Source organism: Pseudonaja textilis, chromosome 1 (assembly GCF_049901715.1).
Source record: "Pseudonaja textilis isolate UNSWEBS1 chromosome 1, rPseTex1.2, whole genome shotgun sequence".
NCBI classification, from domain to species: Eukaryota; Metazoa; Chordata; class Lepidosauria; order Squamata; family Elapidae; genus Pseudonaja; species Pseudonaja textilis.
The window spans coordinates 206037186-206063365 of NC_141990.1; the positions used below are offsets into that span (position 1 = coordinate 206037186).

Genomic DNA, 26180 nt, shown 5'->3' on the forward strand with positions numbered 1-26180 from the left:
GAGAATCTTTTGGATGAAGCACAAAACAATAACAAGGAGAACAACTATCTGATTGCTTTTGTACAAAAGAAAAAGAAAACAAAAGCCTGTTCTCCCCCTCTGAAATTATCTGAAGAAAATAATTTTATTGTACCATTCTCCATTTGCCGCCTACAGATAGTTGGGGATCCTACAAATGTAGAAGAGTGAGTTGCCTCTCTTTCTTTGAATCTTTGGTATAAATTTTGTATAAATTAACCGAACACAATTTCCACATACAAATAGTAGGCCCATCTTTCGAAATTACTTGGCATTTAAGTAATTAGTAAGAACTTCAATTTTCCAAGACTTTTTCTAACACAGACGGTCAGGCAAACGTCCCAAAGATACTATGGCATATACTTAACCTATTACTCTTCATTATTTATTACATTAGCTCAGATATTGTGATGTATTTATAGAAATCTGGGCCAATCAGGATGTCAGCAGTTTGGGACAACACAATGAATTTAAGATCTATGCCAGAAACCACAAGGTTCCATTTACTAGAACAGAAGTTCTGAAACATCCATTTGTGATGCCAAAATATTTTATTAAAAATGATTTAAAAATACAAATTAAAATAATACAGAGCTCATGAGACAACCCAGTCTCTTATGAAGTTTGTTTTCTCGCATGAAATCACATGAGACTTTAGTCATGTTAAGTATTAAAATTTAATCCATAAGATCAAATGAATTCCTGTAATAGGGTTTACTACTTGAAAAAGTTGCTAAGCTCTGATTAAATATCAGTATGATAACAGTGTTCCAATATCTAAGGGGCTGCACGAAGAAGAGTGGGTCAACCTATTCTCCAATGCAACTGAAGACAGAATAAGAAGCAATGGATGTAAACTAATCAAAGAGAGATTCAACCCAGAAATAAGGAGAAATTTGTGATATTTAGAACAATTAATCAGTGGAATGGCTTGCCTCCAGATATTGTGGGTGCTTCAACCCTGAAGGTCTTTAAGAAGAGATTGGACAACCATTTGCCTGAAATGGGATAGGGTTTCCTGCTTGAGCAAGGGGTTGGACTAGAAGACCTCCATGGTCCCTTCCAACTCTATTATTCTTGTTATTCTGAAAGAGCAGACTTATTTGTATGGTATCCTCTAAATGTTGCCAACAGACGTAGGCAACATGTTCTAGTATCTGGGAATCATATTTTTTCCTATTATTTTTGGCAACTAGGAGTTACAGATGGCACATTGATAATGTAATGATGTTATTCAGAGGGATGGAGTGAATATTTTAATTTTTGGCTTGTTTGGGACAAGGTGTATTTGCCTGCTGGTTTATGCATACTGTCATAGGAGGAAATTGTACCATTTGTATGCTCTGGTACCAAATATTGACAGTGTGGTTGTGGGAGCCATAGAATGATCAATTTTTGCTTGACAACAATGTGTTCCACTCATTGACCATAATAATTCAAAAGACTATTGAAAAGCTAGTTTTTAAACAAGCTGTGGTAATGTACGAAACTCTGGCAAGTTGTCACAAGAATAATTTATTTGTGGTCACAATTATTTCTATTAACATATAAGAGAATCCCAAGGCCTAGAAGTGGTTGTTGTATCATATTGTTCTGTAGATTAGGGAACTAAACAAGGGAACTGTATGTCTGTTATAAAAAATAACAATTGCTATTCGTTTTTGGTTTAGATGTTAAGTTCTAAAAATTCCTGGATGTCAACATTGCTTTACCTTGATAAATATTTTTAGGTAATGTGTGGAATTTGAAAATCAAGTGAAATAGGAAACAGAATTACATTTTCCTCATGCAGATGACCCATCAACCATTTATTTTTCACATTTTTTAATTATTCCCCCATCCCCCCACTTCAGAAGACGTGATAACCTAGCAACTTCTAGTTTCTCCAGCAAACAGCCTATAGAGAAGTTTGATTGAACCAGTGGGGAAATATCATAAGTCAATATACAAATTTTCAAAAATTGTAGGAAAATTAAGTTTTTGCTAAAGATCACAGAGTTCCTGACTCACATTCACATACTTTTCTAAGAAGGAAGCCTTCCTGAGCCAGGTTGTTGACATGTTAATCTCTTCTGGTGTGTTACATGGTGTTGGGCAGCATTTTTTAAAAGTCTGAGATGGTATCTATGTTCTTAGTATTTCCCATGTAACACGTTATAAAATAAAAGAGTAGCTTGCATTATTTATATATTTTTAAAGAAGTATCCCTACCCATACAAGCAATAAATCCATTTGCTCAGTACAGGACAAGCAAGCCAAACAAACCAAATGTAGGAGAATAAAAACTGAAATATTATTATTTTTATGAACTTTTTAAAGCAACTTTTTGGAGAAAAGTTTGGAATATGAAAGGACAATGAAAACTATAAAAGGAGTTAGAAAACTTCAGATAGATTTGATACATGTTTAATGGAAATTATTCTGCAGGTTAGATAAGCTGACTATCAGTTAAGGGAGAATAGGACAAACAAGTATGAATTTATGAAAAGGTTATATAAGAAAAAAGAGAATCAGATAAAAAAAAGAGCAGCAAAGTCTCCCTGTCTCTTTGTCATCAAGTAGAGCCCCTTAAATGGGTTCTAGCAGACAGAAAAGCAGAATTCCTGAAAGCAGGCTCAGATTCCATCACTTCTATGAATCACCTCTGAATCTCTGAAGCAATTCAAAGATTTTCAGTACTATAAAAGGGGGCCTTGAACTGCCCTAGATATTTGAACGTTCAATTTGCAGGGGGTATTTCAGCTGAGCTTCCTTCGAACTGAATCACTCTTTGAAACATCAGAGAACATGCCTGTAAGGAACCCTATGAAGAGCTTGCGCCTCAGTGCCCAAGACTGTCTTTTACAAAACTTGCCAATCTTTTTTTCCCCAGTCAATTTGTTTGTTTGCTCACTCAATGCCACACAAACCAGTAATTTTTTCCTACAGAACTTTCCCACTTGGAGATTCCCACAGAATTGCCTACTTCCCATTTTTGGCAATTAATGTGTTAATATTTTAGAGCCATTTTCTAAAATTCTTTTTTTCCCCCAAGTATCTGCAGCTTTAAATACTGTTTTGTTTCATTCGTTTGAATACAAATCATTTAAAGCATTTTTTTAAAAAAAAACTGTTAAGTTGGGGAAAAATGTTGGAAATTAAACAAAATAAATACTCCTTGCTTGAACATAAGGCTTAACTCTCATCTTCTTTACAGATTGCAAAATCATGTAACCTCAGATTGAACATGCGTATACTTGAGGAAGGCTTCTCTCATGAGTTATACTAAATGGGTAAACCACACACAGATTTAAACATAAGAAAACATATGCTATTAAACATGAAGTAAGAAGCAAGTTAATTTTGGGCATGTTTAACATTAAAATGCAGAAGAGGAAGATAGTCCCTAAATGCCTCCAAATTGGACAATTTTCTTCATGAATTGGTACAATTATTACAGAACAATGTTACTTTCAGCTTTCTTGCTATCAAAAAAAAAATCCACCAAAGCTATTTTTATATTTGAAACAATACCTTTTCATATGTTAAGTAAATATTTTTTGAATAGGAATAACAAAAAAGCAAAAAGGGTTAGGGAATTGTAGCTTGGTGTATCTGCTGGGAGGTTGGATAATTTTTATAGAACAGATTTTTCCACCCTTTGGAAACCTCTAGTTTCAAAGAGCTTGGGGAACATCGAATTTTAGATTATGAGAAAAAAAAAAGTAATATCTTATTGGAAAGAAAGACCTAACACATATATTATGAAAAAGCCATGGCTGTTGCTGATGCTTGTATCATTTGAACTAAATGTGAATAAATACAACAACTTAATTAAGACACAGAAACCACAACTCTGTGTGGCTTGTTTGCATTAAAATATGGTGGGAAATGCAAACAGCAGATCACATTATTTAAGTTGCTTTCTTATTTTGTTTAGAAAAGAAATACCGTATTTACCGGACTATAGAGTGCATTGGAATATATGCCGCACCCACTAAATTTTAAAAGAAAAAAATATTATTACATATATTAGCCGCACCAGACTATAAGCCGCAGATACATATGCATTGAGTGCGCCAAAAACTACGGGTAGCGTCTTCTTCTTTGCATTGACCTCTTGCGTCTGTTACGTTTTTGCGCCCCCGATGGCAGTTAGCGAAGAAAAAATCTATAGATAAGCCACATTGTTGTACAAACCTCAAGGTTCAAAGCGTGGGGGGGAAAGTAGCGGCTTATAGTCTGGTAAATACGGTAATCAGCATCCTATCTACAGCAAATAAAAGCTTTTTCTCACATATTTCCAACGGTTTTCCCAAAGTATTTTCCTAGTTATATAATAAACTTTTAGAGAGCCCAATAGTCCGTAATACAAAGACCGTAGTGAAAGACTTTTAAAAACTATTGTTATGATGGAATATAGTGCAGAGATAAATTTCCAGGTGGGAGGGGCTGCATTCTAGAGGACTAAGGGGCAATTCAATACACATATTATGAGCGAGATAAAGAGGGTGAAGACAGCACCTCCCTAATAGTTCAGAATATATGGTAGATGCAGATAGTAGAGTCCTCAGCTTAACAAGAACTGCCATGCATCATCAGTAAGAAGTGGTAGGACCACAAAATGGACAAAGTCATAGAAAATGAACAAACTAAAGTGCCCTGGGACTTTAGAATTCAAGCAGGCAGTCACCTGCCACATAATACCCCAGACTTCACAATTGTCAATAAGAAAAACAAAAAATCTAGATAGCAGACATGGTAGTACCTGGAGACAGCAGAAGAAAAGAGAAAGAACTGAAGGAAATCACAGAATGCAAAAAGCAGCAAAAATAAGTAGAACGACTGTGGCAAAAAAAAAAAAAAATCAAAGGTAATACCAATAGTGATAGGTGCCTTGGGTACAATCCCCCAAAAATCTGAAGCACCGCTTGAACACCATGGGCACTGATCAAATCACCACCACTCACTTGAAAAAGGCAGCTTTCCCTGGAACAGTTTACACCCTCCAAAGATACCTTTAGCACTGTCAAACAACACCTGTTATTTTCAATAGATGGGTAAAGATGCCAAATCCGGTCTGACTGACTGTGTGATAAACCAGATCAATAATGATTTAAAGTCCAGAGTGTGCAAAGAAGCAGAAGAAGCAATAGATCATGTACTCAGCTTATGCAAGAAATTTGCAGACTGATTATAAACAACGACAGAATACAGTTGCCAAAATGATTCACTGAGCATCTGTAAAAATTATCATGTACTGCTAATGAAAAATTGGTGGGAATGTATAGTTGAAAAAGTAGATGAAAATGAGCAGATTAAAATACTGTCATCTTGTGACAGTATCTTTAACAGCATCAAGCATCAACATTTACCGCATTTTTCGCACTGAAAGACGCACTTCCCCCCCCCCCCACAAAAAAGTGGATGGAAATGTCTGTGTGTCTTATAGAGCGAATATTGCGGCGGGGGGAGGGAGGTTGGTGTGCTGCCTATGGGGAATGCTGGAGCTGATTGGCAATTGGATCAGCCTCCTAGAATACCACCAATCAGTTGTTCTAGGTGGCAGGGATCGCCACTGCTGCTGCTACCTATCGCTGCCCATTTGCGGCCCTCCCGTTTGCCATCGCCTGCCCATTTACCGCTGCCTGTTTGCCATGGCCCGATCATAACCGGCCCATTTGCTGCCAATCTCCGTGCCCATTCACCGCAGCGAACAGGTGGCAAATAGGCCACGGCGAATGGGCCGCGGCGATCAGTGGTGAATGGGCAGGGAGACCGATACAACTGCCAATCGGCTGCTCGGCATCAAAGGTTCCAGTGTTCCCTGATAGTGGCGGCAGCTCAGCTCAGTTGACTGCTGGCAGGTACAACAGAGCGGAGCCCTGACGAGCCATGTGCTGGGGCTGTGATAATGTGCTAAAGCTGACCAGGCTGTTTGTTGCAAGGATGCTAGCCAGATGAATGTTAGGAGGATGCTGGGAGACAGAGGCAGATTTTTTTTTCTTGTTTTCCTCTTCTAAAGGTAATGTGTGTCTTATGGTCCAGAACATTTTATAGACTGAAAAATACAGTACCTATCTCAAGTCCAAGGGAATGACTAGTTAGGTGGATAAAAATGCCAAATCCAGTCTAAACATCTGGATGACTTTGCAACCAACCATAACACACTATTCTTTAATATCTTGCTGCATCATTGCAGGTAAGGTATTCATTTTTTATTAACATCCTTGCAAGTTCTGTGTAATGTTTTATTCAAAAGCATGGGTCATTAAGTAAGAATTACTCTTGCACTAAATGTACTATTGCTATTATTCATGTTGATTCTCTTTATGATGTAACTTCATTACATTTGTAATCCTTGTTAAGAAAGTCCAGTAGGAATTTTCAAGTGTTCATTTTTAAAAAAATAATAAGTTGTAATTTGTTCCTGTGAGAACAGTGATATGATTAAAGTTGTGTTACATACCTGAAAGAAGATATAAAATTAGGTAGATAAGGTAAATACTATAGATAATATTAAGCCAATTTTTAAAGACAGTGCAGAGGATTTTTTTTCCAGTTCCCCTGTGTGTTTGTGTCCCAGACTATGCAAGAGGAAGCAAATTAAATTAGGATTTGGGACACTTAGATTAAACTCCTATTCTAGTTGAACAACTATGTAGAATTGGCAGATTCCCAACTCTTAGTTTTTGTTACAGAATGTTAGAAAGAAACATACATAAAACTGAAGACACTTTTGCTACTGAAGCCAAAACTAGAATCAATGTTAATCCATGCCATTGGGAAGGAGTTCATTATTAAGTAGTCACTTAAATAGCTGTAGAGCAAGTAAGAAATGTGTCTGGTTTGCCTAATTATGAGAACGTATATTCAAAAGAGAAGAGGCTGGAGAAAAAACAAGTGAATTGAGAGTGAGCTAGAGGTATTAGGCGACTTCCTTAAGTAATATTAAATCTTGAATGATCTGGTTGAGATGAAGGGGAGGGGAGGAAGGCCTTTTAACCGACTCGCTTCAGGAAAATTCTCTTCCTCATTTTAGTTCTTCCATTCTGCTCATCAATTTCTTATCCCCAAGAGAGAAACTAGAATAAAGATTTTGATGTCAGTTTTGGAACTAGTTACCACTGCCCTCTTCCAAGATGTTTTCTAATGCCCACTATAGCCTGCAATCCCTTTATTCCATGGAAACTTTAATGACTCGACAGCTCCTTTATTAAGGACTACCAGGATACCAATGCTTCGCTACGAAACTATGTGACCGGGTAAGTTTTGGGGGAGGAAAATAAGGGGAAAAAATTGTGCCTCTGCCTACCAGCATCCATCGGTATTCATCTGGCTGGCATCCTGTCAGTGTGTGAAAGAGTTCAGGGCTGTTTGGAAACTGAAACAGTATTTGCTGTGTGAGCAAGAAGGAGACAGCAAGAAGCCTGGGTGTAGCTTAGCTGAACTGCCGTTGGAAGAGATTTCTTTTCAGGTGGAGAGGGGGAGTAGTACTCCTTAGCATCAGAGCATGTTAATAATAAAAATAGAAATACTAATGCTCTGGTCATTTTGAAAAATCCTTAGTTAGCGAGCACCAAGAAGCCAAGAGGAACATACGTGCCAAATTTCAAGTTTGTAGGCTTTACGCTTCTGGAGATTTTGTGATGATGCATGAGTGCTTTTTCGCTTTTATATATAGACATAGATTATTGGTGTTGAATAGTGCTTCCAAACATACCTATAATTTACAACTCTTTGTGATGATAAGAATTAGAATTTAATCTCCATGATTCTGGGCAAGAGGCGACACCATAATTTCAAACTATGTAGACATCAGTGTGTTCAGTTTTTAAAGAAGTGTAACATTTTGTGTCAAAAATTTCCTTAGAATGGTCTTTATCCAGTTCATATAACAACTACAGGTAGTCCCCGAGTTATGACTTGAGCCCAAAATTTATGTTGCTAAGTGAAACATTTAAGTGAATTTGTCCCATGTTATGACTTTTCTTGCCATAGTTGTTAAATGAATCATTGCATTTTTAAAGTTAATAACATAGTTGTTAAGTGAATCTGGATTCCCCATTGACTTTGCTTGTCACAAGGTTGCAAACTCTGATCACATGACCTCAGGATACAGCACCCATCATAAATACGAACCAATTGCCAACCCCTGGAATTTTCATCATGTGACCAAGGGGATGCCGCAACGATTCTAAGTGTGAAAAGCAGTCATAAGCCACTTTTTTCAGTGCTGTTGTAACTTTGAATGGTCATTAAATGAACTGTTTTAAGTCGAGGACTACCTGTACCAGAAATCGTTAAGTTGCAAGGAATTTTAACTTTAGTGAAAATGCCAAATGTTGTACCCATCTTCAACAAACAATAGCTAGGGATTTGAAAAAGTGTTGTCATAATTCAAGACTACACTCTCTAGAGCACAGAAGAACCATAGAGATATATACTTTAGGGGACATACGCAGAAAAATGTAGCTTTTATAGAAAAATGCAATTTTCTTGTAGAACAATGCTTTAAAATATTGTGCACAAAGCACTGGAGCTATGCAAATCCTTTGAAAGAGTGCATGAAGCATCCTTTTAAAAATAATTAAAGCAACTACATCCTTTCCCAGGCTTGTATGTGACTTATGTGGCTACCCCAATTATACATGCACAGTCATTTTACGCTGCTGTCCTTTCAATCCTATAATAGCACATCCACAAAGAGCATGTGTAGCTTTAAGATATGCAAGAAAGAGCAGATACAGATGCACAAATAGAGACTTTTCCTAATTCCTAAATGCTAAACAGCTAAACCAAATATAATTTGTGGATGGAAAGGTTAGATATTTAGCAAAAGCAAAATTGACAGAAATCATCCCTCCCTAGTCAGCAATGCTCAATTTCGTGTCACTGATAAACAGTAAGATGATGGATTGTGGTTTTTTGCTGGAAGAAATTCCCTTAGATGGAGTGACAAGTTAAACAACAGATGTCTGACTGATTAAGGCAAGGATGTTATTATAATTATGATAAACATTTATATAATACTTTAATACTTTCAGAACATTTTACAAACCATATGTAGTTTTTCATAATATGCCTTCAAGGGATAACAATATTGTTGTTCTATTATCATTATACCCATTATTGAGATTAAAGCTGAGAAAATGTTCACCTGTCACCTACTCAGTATGATCACGATCGAGATGGGATTTGAACTAGCGATTTTCTGCTTCAAATGAGCATTTTCTGTTCCTAATCAACCCCACTTCATCTTCTAATATAATAGTATTGAGTACAAGATGCAGCTACAGCAGCTGTCATCATTAAAAGTTCATTGTAGCAACATCCTTACCCAATGAAAAACTTTTTTGTGAGATGCTATCCAGTGGATCTTTCCTAAAGGACTTTAGGCTCTTCTCTAAGACAGTTATATGTTAGACCTGTGACTGCTACTAATTCATCTTGCTTCCCAGCAGAGTGAGGATTCAGGGAGAGAAGGCAGATTTCTTTACTAAAAACAAGGACGGTTGCTAAGTGACACTTCCACGATGCTTAGAAACCAAAATCACTAGCTTGTGACTAGCTGTGACTTCAAGAGGAGTGATTTTCAGCTGTGGAAGATACACACAGTGACTCACATTGCAGAAAAGCCGTAAATCTTGGTAGTATTTGTAGATTAATACAGAACCATATACTACTATAAAAGTGTGCGGATGTGCAATCAGCTGAGCAAGGCCAACAGTTCACAATCAATTACATATACAGTTTGCAATAATTTATGCATTAAAACACATGTCTGTGTCAAGGAATTACATAGTAGCTGTCCAGATGAAGTTGGAGACACTAACACAAACTTGTAGTCATACACACACACACAGAAGTCTTTATCATCACCCAGAAGGAAAGAATATAAAATAACCAGGAACACAGGATTACCATGAGGTAAATTAATCAGTATACAGAACACACAGAAGATAAAGGCGGGAAAAGGGGCAACTCCCCCGCTTTATACTTCCAGCAACCAAGCATAGTGTAGATTGCCTCATGCATGAGTCAGCAACTTCTAACCAATCAACTCCAGGCCTATTGTACGCTTGAAGTTTCCAGCTACTAAATTCAATATCCTAAAATCCTGCATTTGTGAAATCAAACATAAGGGATATTTTCAGAGTTTGGAGAATGGAATATTCTACTCTGGTATATACGTGTGCTACCCACTGAATCTACTGCAGCAGACTATGTGAATCCTGAAATATAAGCATACAAACCCAATTCATAAAATAAACACACTGGGAGAGCTTCAAATAATTATACAAGTGTGATTCGCAGATTTTTTTTTTTTTACAACCTACACACGCTAAAACTTTTAAAGTAAGATGTCCATGTTAACTGTGTATAGTACTTAAACAATTCATGCATTCACATTTTTGTTTGATTCCTTATGAACTTTAAGGAACTGCATTAACCAACGTAGGAATATTATTCATACTTTTTCTACACTTGTGCAGTTGGAAAGGGCAGTCCCTTGAGAGATTATACAGAAAAACTCATTGAAAAAAAAACAAACTAAAATTCTATAAGGAAATAGAAATTTCTGCCTCAGTTGGCTATTAGGGCCCTAATGATGCAGTAGTTAGAATGAAGGATTGCAGGTTAACTCTGCCCACCACCTGGGGGTTTGATACTGATGGGGTTCTAGGTTGACTCAGCCTTCCACCCTTCTGAGGTTGGTAAAATGAGGGCCCAGACTTGTGGGCAATATGCTGACACTGTAAATTGCCCAGAAAGTGCTGTAGAGCACTGTGGGATGGTATATAAGTCTAAAGTGCTATTGCTATGATTAGTTGAAATAATTTCAGCATTCAAATAGCTTAAGGGACTCGCTGATGAAATTAGGATCCTGACACCTTAGGAGGAGGAAGCCCTCCTGACAGACTTAATAGAATAACAGAGCAAATTGTTAGTAAGTCAACACTGAGGAAATCATTATGAGACTTTTAACAAAACAAGAATACACTTAATTGGCCTTGGCAAACCTCCAAAGTCAACTCCATGAATGTTTGGAAACAGAAGGACTAAGGATGATTGATTCATTGATTTATACTACCTGTGAGAGTTCTTCTTCTGGTCCGTGTTGATTCACAATCGGAAGTGCATGCTGTAAATTTAGACCAAGGAGTAAATATGCAGTCATCTTTGCAAGGCACTGAGCAATCCTGGACAAGGGAAGGCATCGGTCCTGCCCACTTCAAACACTCACTGGCATCTACTGAATGATTACCTTCCAAGGTGCATGTCACAACTGCAGAAAATGAATGAATAAATACAGACAGAAATAAATGATTTGAAACTCCTTGGAGGCACAGGATGAATTTAGAATCAAAGATCTACCATCAAAATGTGCTACCATCAAGGTTTTTTTTTTTAAAGTAAATGAGATTTAATCAAAAATGAAAAATACATATTAAGCTATTTTTGATGATAACTGTTTTGTGGAATACTATACTGTTTGTTTTTCAGAACTGTGTATTTCAAAGAAGGTATTTTCTTTTTCTTTTCTTTACACATTCTAATATTGATTATTATCTCTGTTCTCTAAATGTTTTAAGACTTGCAGAACATTCCAGAATGAACATTTAGACAGTTGTGATAATCATACTACTCAGGGGTGGGATCTGACTGGTGTAACTACTAGTTCGGTGATTTTGCGATTTGCGCATGCATGTGGAATGTCGTCAGCTATGCTGCCCGGCCAGCTGAGCAATGCTGCGTGCAGGTGTGCGGCGTTTGAAAAAGCAGTGCTGCGCAAAGCAGCTGAGGTTGAAAAAGCAGGAAATAAAGGTCAGGTAAGAGCTCGGGCGGGCGGGTGGGCCAAAACAGCAGCAGGCATAGAACTGGTTCTATGTCTGCTGCTCTTCAGAGCTACTGGATCTACAGAGCTGGACAGAACCGGTAGAATCCCACCCCTGATACTACTGTACTATCACCAACAAAAAATACAGAAGAAAAAAGGAAGATATTTATTGACTCTATAAAGATCACGACAGAATTACGGCTAGGATTAAAACACAGAGAATGATTTCTTCATATAAATACAAATTAAAACTTTTTCAGGAGGCTTTTCTCTTTTCTGGAGAAGAGCTTTATCTGTTAGGGATGCACAATGGATTATCTATGTTAACATAAAACACTTAGAGGGAAGATTAAGAATACAATCCCGCAAAGCAAAATCCTCCCCAGTGGACTATTCCCATGCAAAACAGCCGAAAGAATGTCACAGTAATTAGAGAACCTTTAAGCAGCCAGAAATAGCAAATTCTATACATAAGAGGGAGATTTCTGCAGATGGACAGGAAAACTGGTAGTCTATTGAATAACCACAATTGTGATTGGCAACTTGGATCATTAAACAAAATGGTTGCTAAGTGTAACCTTGATTGTTCTTATCATCTCACTTCACTTTTTCCTTTGTTTTATATTTGCAAAGCTCATAAACGCATGAGTTAATCACAAAATTATCTTTTCTTCCCCTTTGTGACTATGAAAGTCACTATATGTCATGCCTCTGTTAGAATCTGATTCCGAGGGAGAGGTGGAACAGCTGATAGGGAATGGGAGCGTGGCTCCAGTGGCTGTGGAGGAAACTGGGGAAGGGCACAGTCCGGCTGGGCATTCAGGGGAAGACCCAGGCCCTCTCCCTCTTCATCCTAGGGCACGCAGGGAGGATAAGGGAGCAACGTGGGTTACGGGGGAGGAAAAGACCCTGATTCCCTTCATTATCTGCAGCTGGGAAAACAGGATAAACAGGATGTTTGTGCACAGCTCCTTGCTAGAAGAAAAGCGTGAATTATTTTGGTTTGTCAAGTCTTTATTTGAGTTCTGGCATCCTCCCAACTGTGTGTGTTTTGTTATCTTCTGAAGTCTTCAATTCCTTATCCTGCCCTGTCTCGTTAATTGCTGCAGCATGGTTTGTGTTGGTTTTTATTTATAATTTATACGTACTTTGGATTCGGATGGAATTTCTTCCCTTTAAAAACGGTGTGTGTGTGTGTGTGTGTGTGTGTGTGTATACATCTACAATTTTTTTGAGAATTTTACATAAATAAAGCAGACATATAAAGAAAAAGAACTAGAAACAGCAAAGTGCAAAAGTAAAACAGAAACATAAAGGTAAAGAATAAGAATCCGAAAAAATAAGTGACCCAACCTTTTTTTCAGAAGTATGTTTTATTTAATCAATTATTTCAAAAAATATTTTATTAACATAGCAATGCTTCAAATTAAACTGTCCCCTTTAGTGAGATTGCACACTTAAGCTCTGGAGGACCTGGGAAGGGAGAAGCCTGCAGGATCAGGAAGGAATTGTTGGTGACTTTCGAGTATAATGCCTGGAACTGTGGAAGGGTATAACAAGCTCATAGCCTCAGGTGAAGCTGTTTCAAGGATACTGGATTCACCCAATCCACTTTCTGAAGCACATTTGGACAAGAGAATTTAAAGTGAAAAGGGACCTTCAAGCCACCTGGTTAAGTGTACTTTGAATCCATAGGAAGGATTATGGTAAAGAAAAAGAAAATAATTATAAGGATTTAAAAGCAAAAAGCTTGCTGGGAGTGTGGGTTAGTTTAAAGTTTAAAAATGGAGCAAGGGGACAGTATACTTTAGAGCGTTGCTGCATTAAAAGGTGTTATGTCTCCTCTTGGAAATTCAAACGAACAAACTCAAAGCAGCCGTTTCACAATCAAATCAAACTGTAGGAAAAAACAAGATAACTGCTGGCAGAAACTGTTAGGACTCCCCTTCAAAATTCAAACAAACAGAGATCTCTTTGCAGTAACGTCCTCATTCAAAATAGACATTTTGTTTCTGGCAAAAGGCACCAGCTCAGCTGTGTCCTTTTATACCCATTAAGGCAACGTGCTAATTAACTGGCTTGCCCTTCAGATTAACGTTTCCTGGTTCTGACGTCAATCCACGATCTAACAGTCATCAGATTCAAAACTCCTAACAGGACCGATCCTTCCAATCACAACAAAAAGGTATTTTGGAAATGATTAAATAGGACAGAAGTCTTAAACAGCCACTTAGGACTAAGCCAGTTGACTGATTCAGGATGGGGATCAAAAATTGTGCATAAAACAGCATACAGTTGAATGACAAGAGTAGTGAACAGAAGCACTCAACATGCAGATCCTGTTAGTCATACGGTCAGCCCTCCTATTAAACATTTTGTTGTTGTTAGTTGCGAAGTTGTGTCTGACCCATCGTGACCCCATGGAAAATGTTCCTCCAGGCCTTCCTGTCCTCTACCATCTTCTGGAGTCCATCTAAGCTCACGCCTACTGCTTCAGTGACTCCATCCAGCCACCTCATTCTCTGCCGTTCCCTTCTTCTATCGCCGCCCTCAATCTTTCCCAGCATTAAGCTCTTCTCCAGTGAGTTCTTCCTTCTCATTAAGTGGCCAAAATATTTGAGTTTCATCTTCAGGATCTGGCCTTCTAAATTATTATTAAATATACGTAAAACAAATCTCAATAATCCACTAAGTCAAGACTGAGTAATCTTGACAAAATCAACAAAGGTGTCTTGTTACTGGAAGAGATGTATATTATATCTTGATAATATTATTTTTTTTTTGAATAAATCTTAACAGCCACAGCTGCAAGAAATACATCATGCTCCTGATTTGACTCATCCTTAGAAGATAGAAGAGTATCAAAACCAGAAATTACATACAGACAGTCCCAACCCTAACAACGCTAGAAACAAGTTTTTAGGATTTGCTATTACCGACATCATCTTTGTCATTCTTCAAAAAGAATCGTATCCCACCTAACCAATAGAAGGCTGCCATTTCTGTGTGAAGAGGTAGAAAGTAGAGGCAGAGTACCTAGCTGCCGAGAGTATCCTCAGAGTTTGGCACAACTGGTGACATCTGGTAGCAGCTTGGACTGATCCATGTCAGATGAGCTGAGTCACTAGCGGATTTCAACTAGCAAGTCTCAGCTAGAACTAACCCTAACTCTCAACAATTCAAGAGCTTCTAACAGATACTATTATTGTTGCTGCTGTTGTTGTTGATGATCAGCTAACAAAAGGATTCCAGTGATTGATGTGTCACTGAGAACTACTATGCCATAACACTTTTGTGCCTCTGCTGCCCTCTGCCCCTCTGTTGTAGCAGGAGACCCAATTTCTGCCTGTCCCTTCTTTCAGTAGCAGTAACACTGATTATCTTCTTGGATTGTCTTGCCTGCATGCAGTGGCTTACAACGCCTTGTAATCTAGCTCTTTCAATATCAGCCAACCATGCATGTCATGCCCTATGCTACATACCTGCTGCGCTTTCTTGGAAACTTTAATCCTGAATTGACTCAGGCCGTTAAGTACTGCTTTGCCCTGTGAACTTGATTTCCTTTGAACTCGGACTTATTTATGATTGTGTCTCTGTTTGCTGGATTTACAACTTCACACAGACTGGCTCAGCTTGAGAACGGGACACACAGCAGGTTTGTTCACCTCTCAGGCCAACAACAAAGTCTTACCCTCTGGCAGAATAATCCCACCCTTATAAGCTATTACTCTGGGGGGAAAATAGTACTACTAGATACATTATTTTATGAGGAAAGTATCATTTACATGTACCCTGAGTTCAATTCCAACTGAGAGAGTCCCTGTGAGCTGACCGAGGCACCATTTTGCCCTGGTATTTGAAAGACATTTGACTTTGTAATTCCTGAAGAAGTGGACAGGAGCTTAAGACTACTAAACTGGTTATCTGTCATTTAAATCCATATCCACCCTGGCTAGTTAACACTTCAATGTGAGTAGCTTGTTGCTGCAACCATGTAATGGTGTATGTATGTTGTATGTATGTATGTATGTATGTATAAAATTCATAACGCCATCCATCTTACATATGAACTCTGGGAGGTTAAGACTAAATAACAAAAGCATATAATATCACTTCTATAAATCCAACAGAATAAATATAATTAATGTAATTAATATAATCATACTACAATAACTTAAGGACTGTGTAACAAATTCAATCACACAATCACTCTATTGTGTTCATATATTATTTTGATCCAAGATCTTAAAGAGGGAAGCTTTAAGATGTCATCATAGACATCTAGAAGGACAGGAGAGTTAGGGGCCTTCAGACCACAGGAGAGAGGCTGTTTCATAAGGCTGAATGAGAAGGTGGTGTTGTCTCTATCAGAAGTAATCATTGGACCCAACAGTGATGGACAATTTTTGTCCATTCTTTTCTTCAAGTTTTCCTTTTATACCAGGATTGCTTCAATAGAGGGTCCTAGATAAAGCAGATTATTAGGACTGCTACAGAGCCTATGAAGGCTGTGCTAGTTGATGATATCAGGATAGGATGGTGGAACATTTCTGGTTTTCTGTGATTTGTCAGTAGCTTTCAATACCATTGATCATGATAGTCTTCTAGAATGCCTCCAGTGATTGGGAAAGGAAGGCACAGTACTGCAGTAATTCTCCTGTTTTTGTGTGTGAACATTTCCACACAAAAACAGTTGATGCTGATGGGGAGATAGGTTGATCTCTGTTTAAATCAGTTTGAAGAAGGGGCTCTTTCTCCATGGGCTGGATTAAGAAATAAGCACCTTGTGGCAATTTTATCATTTCATTGTGTATTTTACTCCTTGAGTTATTATCTGGTTTGTTTGGTTTGGAAATTTTGATAGAGTTGGTTTTTGCCCAAAATCGTTTATGCTTATAAATTTGATAGATAATAAATGTGACATTTCATATACACAAAGATGTTGTTTTTAAACCGGCCAAAATAATATGCTATTTGTTTTCTGAATTTCCTTCCTATTGGGGATCACTTTCTATATAAATTAATATTCATGGTAATTCAAGAAGCATATATCTAGCAGTTCACTTTGATGAAAATAATGTACAGAAGTAAAAAAAATAGGCACTAGTTTCAAGGATTAAATACTGTTTCCAAATAAGTATATTTAAGTTCATACTACCAGACTTACTAAATCATGCTCATTTGATTAAATAATAAATTGCAATCTTCTGGGTATTTTGCCAAAAAGAAGCAAAAAATGTGGTGCTTTTATTAAATCTATAATTTCACAGACTAGGGACATTTTCAAGTTGATGAATTCTGACAGAGAATTTATGAATGTACAGTATGTTTTTTCAGACTTTATAATTGGACTCTTATGATCCAGCTCAGCTCCATGATTCCACATAAGACAGGTATTTAGTTCAACAAAGCTATGGAATGATGTGATAATTGAACTGAAAGTCTACCTCACTTTCAATAAGCTGGGTATATCATTAGAAAGATAACTGATTAAGGTAGACTTTAACAATAAAGATGTTTCTACCACCTTGACAAACTGAATTAAATTGAAACACAAAACAAGGGGAAAACAGAATAGTATTTCATGCATTAATAATGTTTTGGAAATATAAAAACATAAGCCATGAAGCAGACATATTTGGATCAATGCCTAATCAATGTAGAAAAACAGCATCCTCAAAATCCTGGAGATCTGCAGTTAGATCTTAAGCTCATAATGGAGCCTGCCTATTACAGTCAAAAGTTGGGACAGCCATTAAATGAACTGCCTCACTTAATCATCATCATCTTCATTTAACCACCCCATTGTCCCTTGCGGGGTGGAGTCTGGGCAACTGAATGGAGCAAACTAAGTGTTTTAATGGCCGGATGTGCTTCCTGTCACCAATGCGGAGTTTTGTTCGGCAGATATATTCTCAGTGTGCCCAGAGAGAGAAATATCTGCCTCTACCTAGGATCAAACTCACAGCCTCCTGATTGTGAGGCGAGAGCTCCACCACTAGGTCACCACCCCACCTCAAATGCCTCACTTAATGACACCCAACAATTCATTTAATCATAAAAGGAATGTAGACGTTGTTAAGTGGAGCATGGAGTGCCTCAGGTGTGGGGGAGAGGCATAGTGCAAGTAAAAGGCTTTTCCCACCCAATGAGTTACCTCATTCACATGTAAATTGGCTGACACTGATTTAAAATTATCAAGAAGCACAGTAATAATTTGGATTCAATCTTTTGTAAGTCAGAACATACTTTATTATTTTCATTATTGTCCTTATTGTATTGTCCTTATTGTACGTACGCTAGCATATGAAAAGGAGGATTCTTTGCCATTTGGCTGTTATTCTCTAGCTTTTATCTGCATAATTTTAACTATAATAAGCACAAAACTTAATAAATCTTTCAAAAAAACAGGTATACACATCTACATTATAATCTTTTAAATGATTCCAAAAACACAAGTATTAGAAAATATAACGACTATGTTTTTTATATTTGATCTCCCAAATTGGAATGTTTTAATATTTCAGGCTACAAAAGGCATTTTTTCTACATATATGCAAACTTTTGAAAAGACTAACATCACTTGCTAGAATAAATTAAACAATCAACTGGTAATTGCCTGTTAGGGCAATTTAATTGACTCATAAGCACCATACGTGAATCAGCATGGAATCTCAATTATAGATATAGTTACAAAAACAAGCAAACCAGTTTTGCATGTTATAAGCCCAGAGACTAATGAATTTCTTGATGTCCATCAAGGGGGGGCAGGGAATAAAATATGCAAACCCTTTGATCAAAATAATACAACTGCAGAGTGACTGCTACAAATCCAGTAAAGTAGGTCAGTAAGTATTTTACATTACGATGACATTAGTACTTTAACTTGCTTACTACGAGAATCTGCAAACTGATTTTGTGATCAGGTTAGCTACAGATGGTTTGCCACATCTTGATGATCACTTCTATAAAGTTGCCCATTATAGAATCAAATCTAGATTCCATACATTGGCCACCCTCTGGATCTTGTGATATGCAGTAGTGTCCTACATTTTCAACTTTGGTAAAATGAGTGGAAACAGTTTGTGTGCTTTCTTTCATTTCTAGAAACTACTTTAAATGTAGACGGTCAATCATATAATCATACATGTTCTGAATGAAGCAACTATAATAAATGTGAACTGTCTCATTGCTTTGAGGATGAAGTAGTTATACGTATTGCTGAAAGAAACAAGCCAATTTTCAGAGAAACAAAATAATATCTTCCTCCCTAAATTTATACTTCTGGAACTACGTTTCCCACTGACTAATGGATCAATTTGGGGTTATTGTTGTTGTTGTTTGTCTAGAATAAAGAATACAAAATTGCCAAGGCGGAGGATACCTGAAGGATAAGCACAAAGTTAATGAAGGTGATAAAGACAACATTGGTAACTCTGTCAAAGAATAGAGTGAAGTCACGTACTATTGTTACATGAAAGCAGAATGAACCAGACAAAAGGGGGTGTGTGTGGGAGAGCTTTGAGAAAAGAGCTCAAGTATATTTTGCAGCAAATTTAAAATATTTAGTTGCATCTAAAGAAAGAAATAATTATATAATCTAATTATATTGCTCTATAAGTCCAATTCCACCCTTATCTATAGATGTTCTGATGTAAACCAATTAGTTTTCAGCAAGCTACAGTACATTCAAAACACAGACTGGTAGCGAACATTTGGTGCCTGATCTGATATCTTTAATTCTACCCCCTTGTTAATGCCCTAGGATAAGAAGCTCAGATTATACATCATGCCAACAGGCACAAGCATGATGCGGGTGGCCAAGCTCCCTGATATTGCTTGAAACCATTTCTCCCCCTTTCATTGCACTAAGTGATGCTAAAGGAAGAGTCTTTAAGTCAATACTATGATCTCTCTTTGTGTGCACGGAAGACATAAACAGTGTTATGGAGAAGAGCTACTGCTACCAGATGTCCATGCAAATATCAAAGAAGGGTTTTTTTGGGTGGCAGGGAGGAGGAGGAGGAGGAGGAGGAAAGAGGCAATGGATGGGGCATTTAAGAAGCTCTCTCCTCTGTAGTTCCCTCCATAGTTCTCTATTAATTATTAAAGCTATAAACAAGAATGTCATTGCTCTACTAAATCCCACATATTTTGAGTTGTTTACAAACAACTTAGGCATACTCTTAGGCATCTGTTTGAGCAAAGTAATGTCTCAGGCTTTCCTTCCTTCCTTCCTTCCTTCCTTCCTTCCTTCCTTCCTTCCTTCCCTTCCCTTCCCTTCCCTTCCCTTCCTCCATTTTGTCTTTCTTTTTTTCAACCTGCCTATCTAATCCTATCTATCTATCAGTGCATTATCTCTCTCTCTCTCTCTCTCTCTTCAATATACAGGCCAGAACTATAATTTGGCATTCAGCTTTAATGTGTAACTCATTATTCCATCAAATGTAGATTTCACACATCTGGAAATAATTCTATAGTAGAACCAAATAGATTTAATTGATTTAGTAGTCCAGGATGCTTAAGAAATATTCAAATAATGCTATTACATTTTTTAGCTGTTGAAAAAAAGGCATTTTTCACATTGCTTTTATAGATGCCACAAACCAAACTGAATAAAAATTTCCTGTGGATTTTTATAGAATTATATTGTACTCTCTGGGCCGCATTCTGAGTAACACCAAAGAAGTGAATAATGTGAAGGCAGCAATTTATGTATATATGGGTTCTTGCAAGAAGAATAACTGCATGCTTTTGATTTCTCACTCCTTTCTTTTTCAAAATTACTGGGCATTTTCAGAAGCCAAACGATTATTCCTATAGCTGCCATAGAAAGAAATCATTAGCTCTTATGTTAAGAATACTTGTCATATTCTCTCTCTTAAATATGGCCTGTTCCACAATGGTACTCAGACAATCAGAAGGGTAAATTCAGCTACTAGAAGGAGTTCCTTACTGCAAAAGTATTTTTTTTAAAAAAACCTGTGAGTAAATTGCATAGTTTTAGCAAAGAAAAGAAATCATTTAGAATAAGAATCCATAGATGAAAAAAAAAAGAAGAGAAAAGAGGTCATTGCTGTAGTTTCTTTTAGTCACATAAAAAACCCTTCCTCTGTAACACAACCAGAATTTTGGGAAGAAATTGTGTGACGGGGTTCAAGCCTATATCAGTAGAAGAAGTCTATGAAACTAAAACAGAATGAGACCAAATTTGCTTGGGTGGAAGGAGAGCTGGAAAAGAATGATCAAGTTAAAAATGGATCAGATCAAGCAGGGGACTATAGAGAAATATGGTTCAAGAAAAAGGTACCACAAAATTCTTCCAAATGTGTATTTTTTATTTTTAAGTCCAGATGCATATGGGAGAGGCAGCTATTGAGCCTTCCTTCTAAGACCATGTCCCATTGTTGGGCTTCTAAAGGGTTGGCAAGAATTCTATAAGCCATGATCTTGGTTTCAACACACATTAATCCCTTTAATCCAGATTACTATATAATCCGGATATTCACCACTATTGCAAAATTAATCCCTTTGCTTAATTAATCCCTTTGCTTAATTTCATAAGTGAAGAACCTTTCATGGACATTATCTTGTAAGTGAGTAATCACACATTTGTGGAAGCTGGTATAAAATAAGAAAAATATTCTACTGTAAAGAAAAGGACATGATCTAGTTAAATCTTGCATATGTATTAACCATAGCCTTTTTTAAAAAAAAATGCCAACTATTGCCCTTAATCTGAGATATTTTCCCCAATATTTGCTTCCTTCCTTCTCTGGTGTGACTTACAACTTTCATTTCCACTACAAAAGAAGCCAAGCTTAAAAATCCTCTTTACTCTTGATATATCTGCAAATCCAGAAAGAAGGTGAAACCATGATTTCTATTTAAAACAGAAAATTAGCATGATAAGCAAAACCTAAATGATGCAAGTTTCCTTAAATGGTATCATGTGAACTTCATTTTATATCTGAATCAACTCTAAATTCGTGCACTTCCATTTTCCTGTTTGCTTATTGTTACCTCAGTCTCGTTTCTAAGTAATCATGGAGAAGTTTTATATCCTCCAGATAAATCTCAAATTCTTAGCAACAGGCTAAGGAAAATTCTGGGAATTGAAATTCAAAAGGAAAAAAATGACTTCTTTTTAAAATCCCTTTGTGGAATATTTTTAGAAGGAACATCTCAAATGAAAGTAAGAGATATTTAAAAAAAAAAAAACCCTAACACTCAAAAGAAACATTTTATATCTGGGGTTTTGACCTGTCTGAATTCTAAATGTTTTCCAGATAAAAAGAAACCAACTAGCTTACAGTCGAATCCCAGAATACCTGCAGAATAATGTTAAACAAATTTGAAGAATGAAAGGTTCAGCACGTTGCAGCTAAAGAGGCATTAGAATTATAAAATATGTGGTTGTTTTTCAAAGAAATGCTCTCAGTGAGAACATTTTTTTAATAAAGTTTTATTGAATTTTAACAAACAAATAAAACATCTCATTTGAGTACAGCATCGTTCTGAGTTATCACATTTCCATACAGACACAATTTCATATGCATATTCATCTTATATATTCAACTTTATATCTTATTACTCTTTTTCCAACTTCTCACTATTTCTCCCTTTACTTCTCTTAATTTTGATTATCTCATGATTATGATTATCTCATTTTCTTTTTATTTAATTGTATTTCTTTTACCTAAAGTTCTGTATCTTTTTATTCATTATACTTATACTTTTGTCTGTCTTGTTTACAATTTCATTGTTCTCTTCCAACATTCTTAAAAAGCAATATTCCCTCTATGATTGCCAATCAGAATGCAACACATTTAAGTCTTATTGTTATTATCATATGAAATCTCATTAAACATTAAATTTGTGCATTCTAAAATTATAACATTCAGATTTCTAATATCTATTTTATATCATGTAAATCTCATCATTCAGACTCTGCTTGGTACTTCCCCTTGAAAATGTAAAAAGAAAAATTCTAAAAACATAGCAAAAACTATATATATATATAGATCCATATATATTTATTTATATATATAGATCCATATTTATTTATATATATATATATATATATATATATATATATATATATATATATATATATATATATATATGTGGATCTTTGGTTGTTCGGGTTTTCTCCCACGTAAGATTCGAAGTATCTAGGCAACGTTTCGATGAAGTCTCATTCATCATCTTCAGGCTTCTGTCTCCGGCTCTGTGCTTCTCAGAGTAATGGAGATTGCAGCTGCTCAGCATGAACAAACGAGATGACACCTCCCGCCTTCCAGCCATTTGGAAACCCGCCCTCATGAACAGACGAGTACCTAACATGAAGAATGACACCAGACCCACACCCATGAGAGCCACACAAGATGCCACCACCACACTTCCATGTAGAAAACAGACTCACACCCACTCAGAAGATGAGACACGACCATGGACCAGATGCTGCACTGCAGCTGCATCACTACCCACTTCAAACCCCTCCGAGCCATACACGAAGCCCTCCTCCCATATATAAAAGGCACTACAGACAAAATTAGCAAGATCCTCCAAAAACACAACATTAAAACAGCATTCTGCACAAACAGAAAAATATCCACCATCCTAAGAAACCCCAAAGACAAAATCGAATTAGAAAACCAAGGAGTATATGAAATCCCCTGCACTGCCTGCCCCGCCACATACATTGGACAAACGAACAGAAGAATAAGTGCACGTATTGAAGAACATAAGAACTCAATCAAAAAAGAAGAAACGACCTCTTCCCTGGTCCAACACCTCAAAACCACAGAACATGAGATTGACTTTAAAAATACCAGAACCATCGCCAAAACCGAACACTTCAACAGCAGAATAATCAGAGAAGCCATAGAGATAGAAAAACGCCCACACAGCATGAACAAACAAGATGACACCTCCCGCCTTCCAGCCATTTGGAAACCCGCCCTCATGAACAGACGAGTACCTAACATGAAGAATGACACCAGACCCACACCCATGAGAGCCACACAAGATGCCACCACCACACTTCCATGTAGAAAACAGACTCACACCCACTCAGAAGATGAGACACGACCATGGACCAGAAGCCGCACTGCAGCTGCATCACTACCCACTTCAAACCCCTCCGAGCCATACACGAAGCAAACCGACACCCACTATGAAGATGCAGCACGGCCACGAACTCGAAGCCAAACAGCAAGATCACAGCTCACCAACTCAAATCCCCCAGCAACTAAGACTAACCTGAGCACAACCAAGCCCCCACCTGAACAGAACACGCTTCCAACCAATCAGAACACGGCCAACCCCCCTACCAATCAGAACACAGCTGAACCCCCTACCAATGAGAACACACCCCACCCAATCAGAACACAGCCAAGCCCCCACCCAATCAAGTCCCACCCCCACTAGCAGTTAAAAGGAAGAAGCAGCTGCAATCTCACATCACTCTGAGAAGCACAGAGCCGAAGACAGAAGCCTGAAGATGATGAATGAGACTTCATCGAAACGTTGCCTAGATACTTCGAATCTTACGCAGGAGAAAACCCGAACAACCAAAGATCCACATATATATATATATATATAACAAAATAGTTATTCAAATTCATTCTAGTACTGGTATGAGCCTTGTAAATCTTTCACGTTTTTTTTCAATATTTATCAATCTTTGAGAACAGTTGAAATGTTTCCCTCTCTTCTTCATTATAACTTAACTGTTAATAAGCATACCATTGAATAGTCATACAGTTTTATCTTATAAGTTATTTACTATTAATAAGCAAAATAATTATTCAAATTCATTCTAGTAACTGGTATAAATTCCCTTATAAATCTTTCACATTTCTTTTCGTTATTTTATCAATCTTTAGAAACAATTACAATGTTTCCCTCTCTTCTTTATTATTGCATTAATTATAAATAAACATACCATTACATAACAATACAGTTTTATGTCATAAATTATTTACTTATTTTATTTCTAACTCATTACAGTATTCTACTGTCACAACACTATCTTTTGGTACCTTTGCAGAATCCTCACTTTTAACTTAATTTAGCCATTGTCTCTGTATTTTCTAGCTGAGCAAATACCTTTAATCCTAGTATGTTTCCCTTTTTTCTTTATTTCCTGCTTTTGTCCCTCATGAGTTCTTTCCTTTTCTATCTCCCCCCTTTTTTTCTCATCCCTTTTTTTATACTCTTCCCTCTCTAATTTTCCCTTCTGTGGTTTTCTTTTCTGCTTCTCCTTGCTGTTATTCTTCCTTTTCAGACTATTTTTCTTTTTGGTTGTTCCCTTTGATCTCAAACTTTTAACCCCTTTCCCTCTTTTTCCCCTTATTACCACACTTTGCATTATTTGACCATTGAAAATGGCTTCTTCTTTGTCCCGCCCTTCTTCTTGCTCTTGAAGCTTTTCCTTTTGCTTTTCATAGTTCAGGATCTCCATTTCAAAAAATTCAAATATGGATCCAAAGGATCTTCCTCCCCTTTCTGCATCTTCTTTCTGTTTTTGAAGACTCATTTTCAATTCCTCCAGGAGTGATGCCATTTTAAACACTTTTGAACAACCACCCGATTCACTTTAAGTAAAAACAGAGAAAGAAAGAAAAAACAATGCCAAAACCTTTTTTTTACAAATCACCAAATGATCCCAGACTGTTCCTTCTTGTTTCTTTCCTTTTCCTTTCTGTGGGTTACTGTATCTTTTAATAAGATTTCAGTTACAATGTATCCTCGGGAGTCTTTTCAAAGTTTCACTGTTAATCCTCTTTATTTTTCCAGGTGGCACTCCATTTTTTTATTATTCCAAGTTCCACCCTTCTGCCTCCACTCTTCTCCTTTTTAGGACTTTAAAATGACCAAAGAAAAAAATCTTTATTCTCCTTTTGACACTTAGATTTCAGCTTAAGGTTGCCTACCAGTGTCAAAATAGATTAATATAAATTTCTTTCCATACCATTTGTAATTGTCAATATAAAGGTAAAAAAAGGGTTTTTAACCTCCTTTTCTCTCTCCTTCGCTGCTTAAGCATCTTCTTTCAGAAGTATCCCTCTAAGTGCTTTTAGATTCAGGGTACCTTGCTTAGATGTTCTCTGTTGTTTAGCCCGGTCTGTCCTGCTTTCCTCTTTGTCTTCCTCCTGCACAATCTTATCCAGTTGGGTTCTTCTTTGAGGTGGCCATTTCTGACCACCGTGGCAACCGCCTTGGGAAGGGGAGTTTAGACCAGCCAAGGAGGAGAGATGCTGCTCCCCTCCACTTGGCTAGCAATCTCCCCCCTCTTCACCACCTCTACAGGGTAGCTTCAGACCCGAATCCAAAA

General features: G+C 37.1%; 1 protein-coding gene and 1 long non-coding RNA gene across 4 annotated transcripts in view; one reads left to right on the forward strand and one right to left on the reverse strand.

Moving 5' to 3' along the window:
* The window catches only part of THSD7B (thrombospondin type 1 domain containing 7B), a 528825-nt gene that overhangs the window by 153206 nt on the left and 349439 nt on the right, over positions 1–26180 (reverse strand). Inside the window, exon 13 of the mRNA XM_087920301.1 lies at positions 11093–11287. Coding sequence (XP_087776427.1) covers positions 11093–11287 — 195 coding nt within the window. The remainder of the gene's footprint in view (positions 1–11092; positions 11288–26180) is intronic.
* LOC148128000 (uncharacterized) overlaps positions 1–26180 on the forward strand; it is a 76675-nt gene that overhangs the window by 31149 nt on the left and 19346 nt on the right. The window lies entirely within an intron of this gene.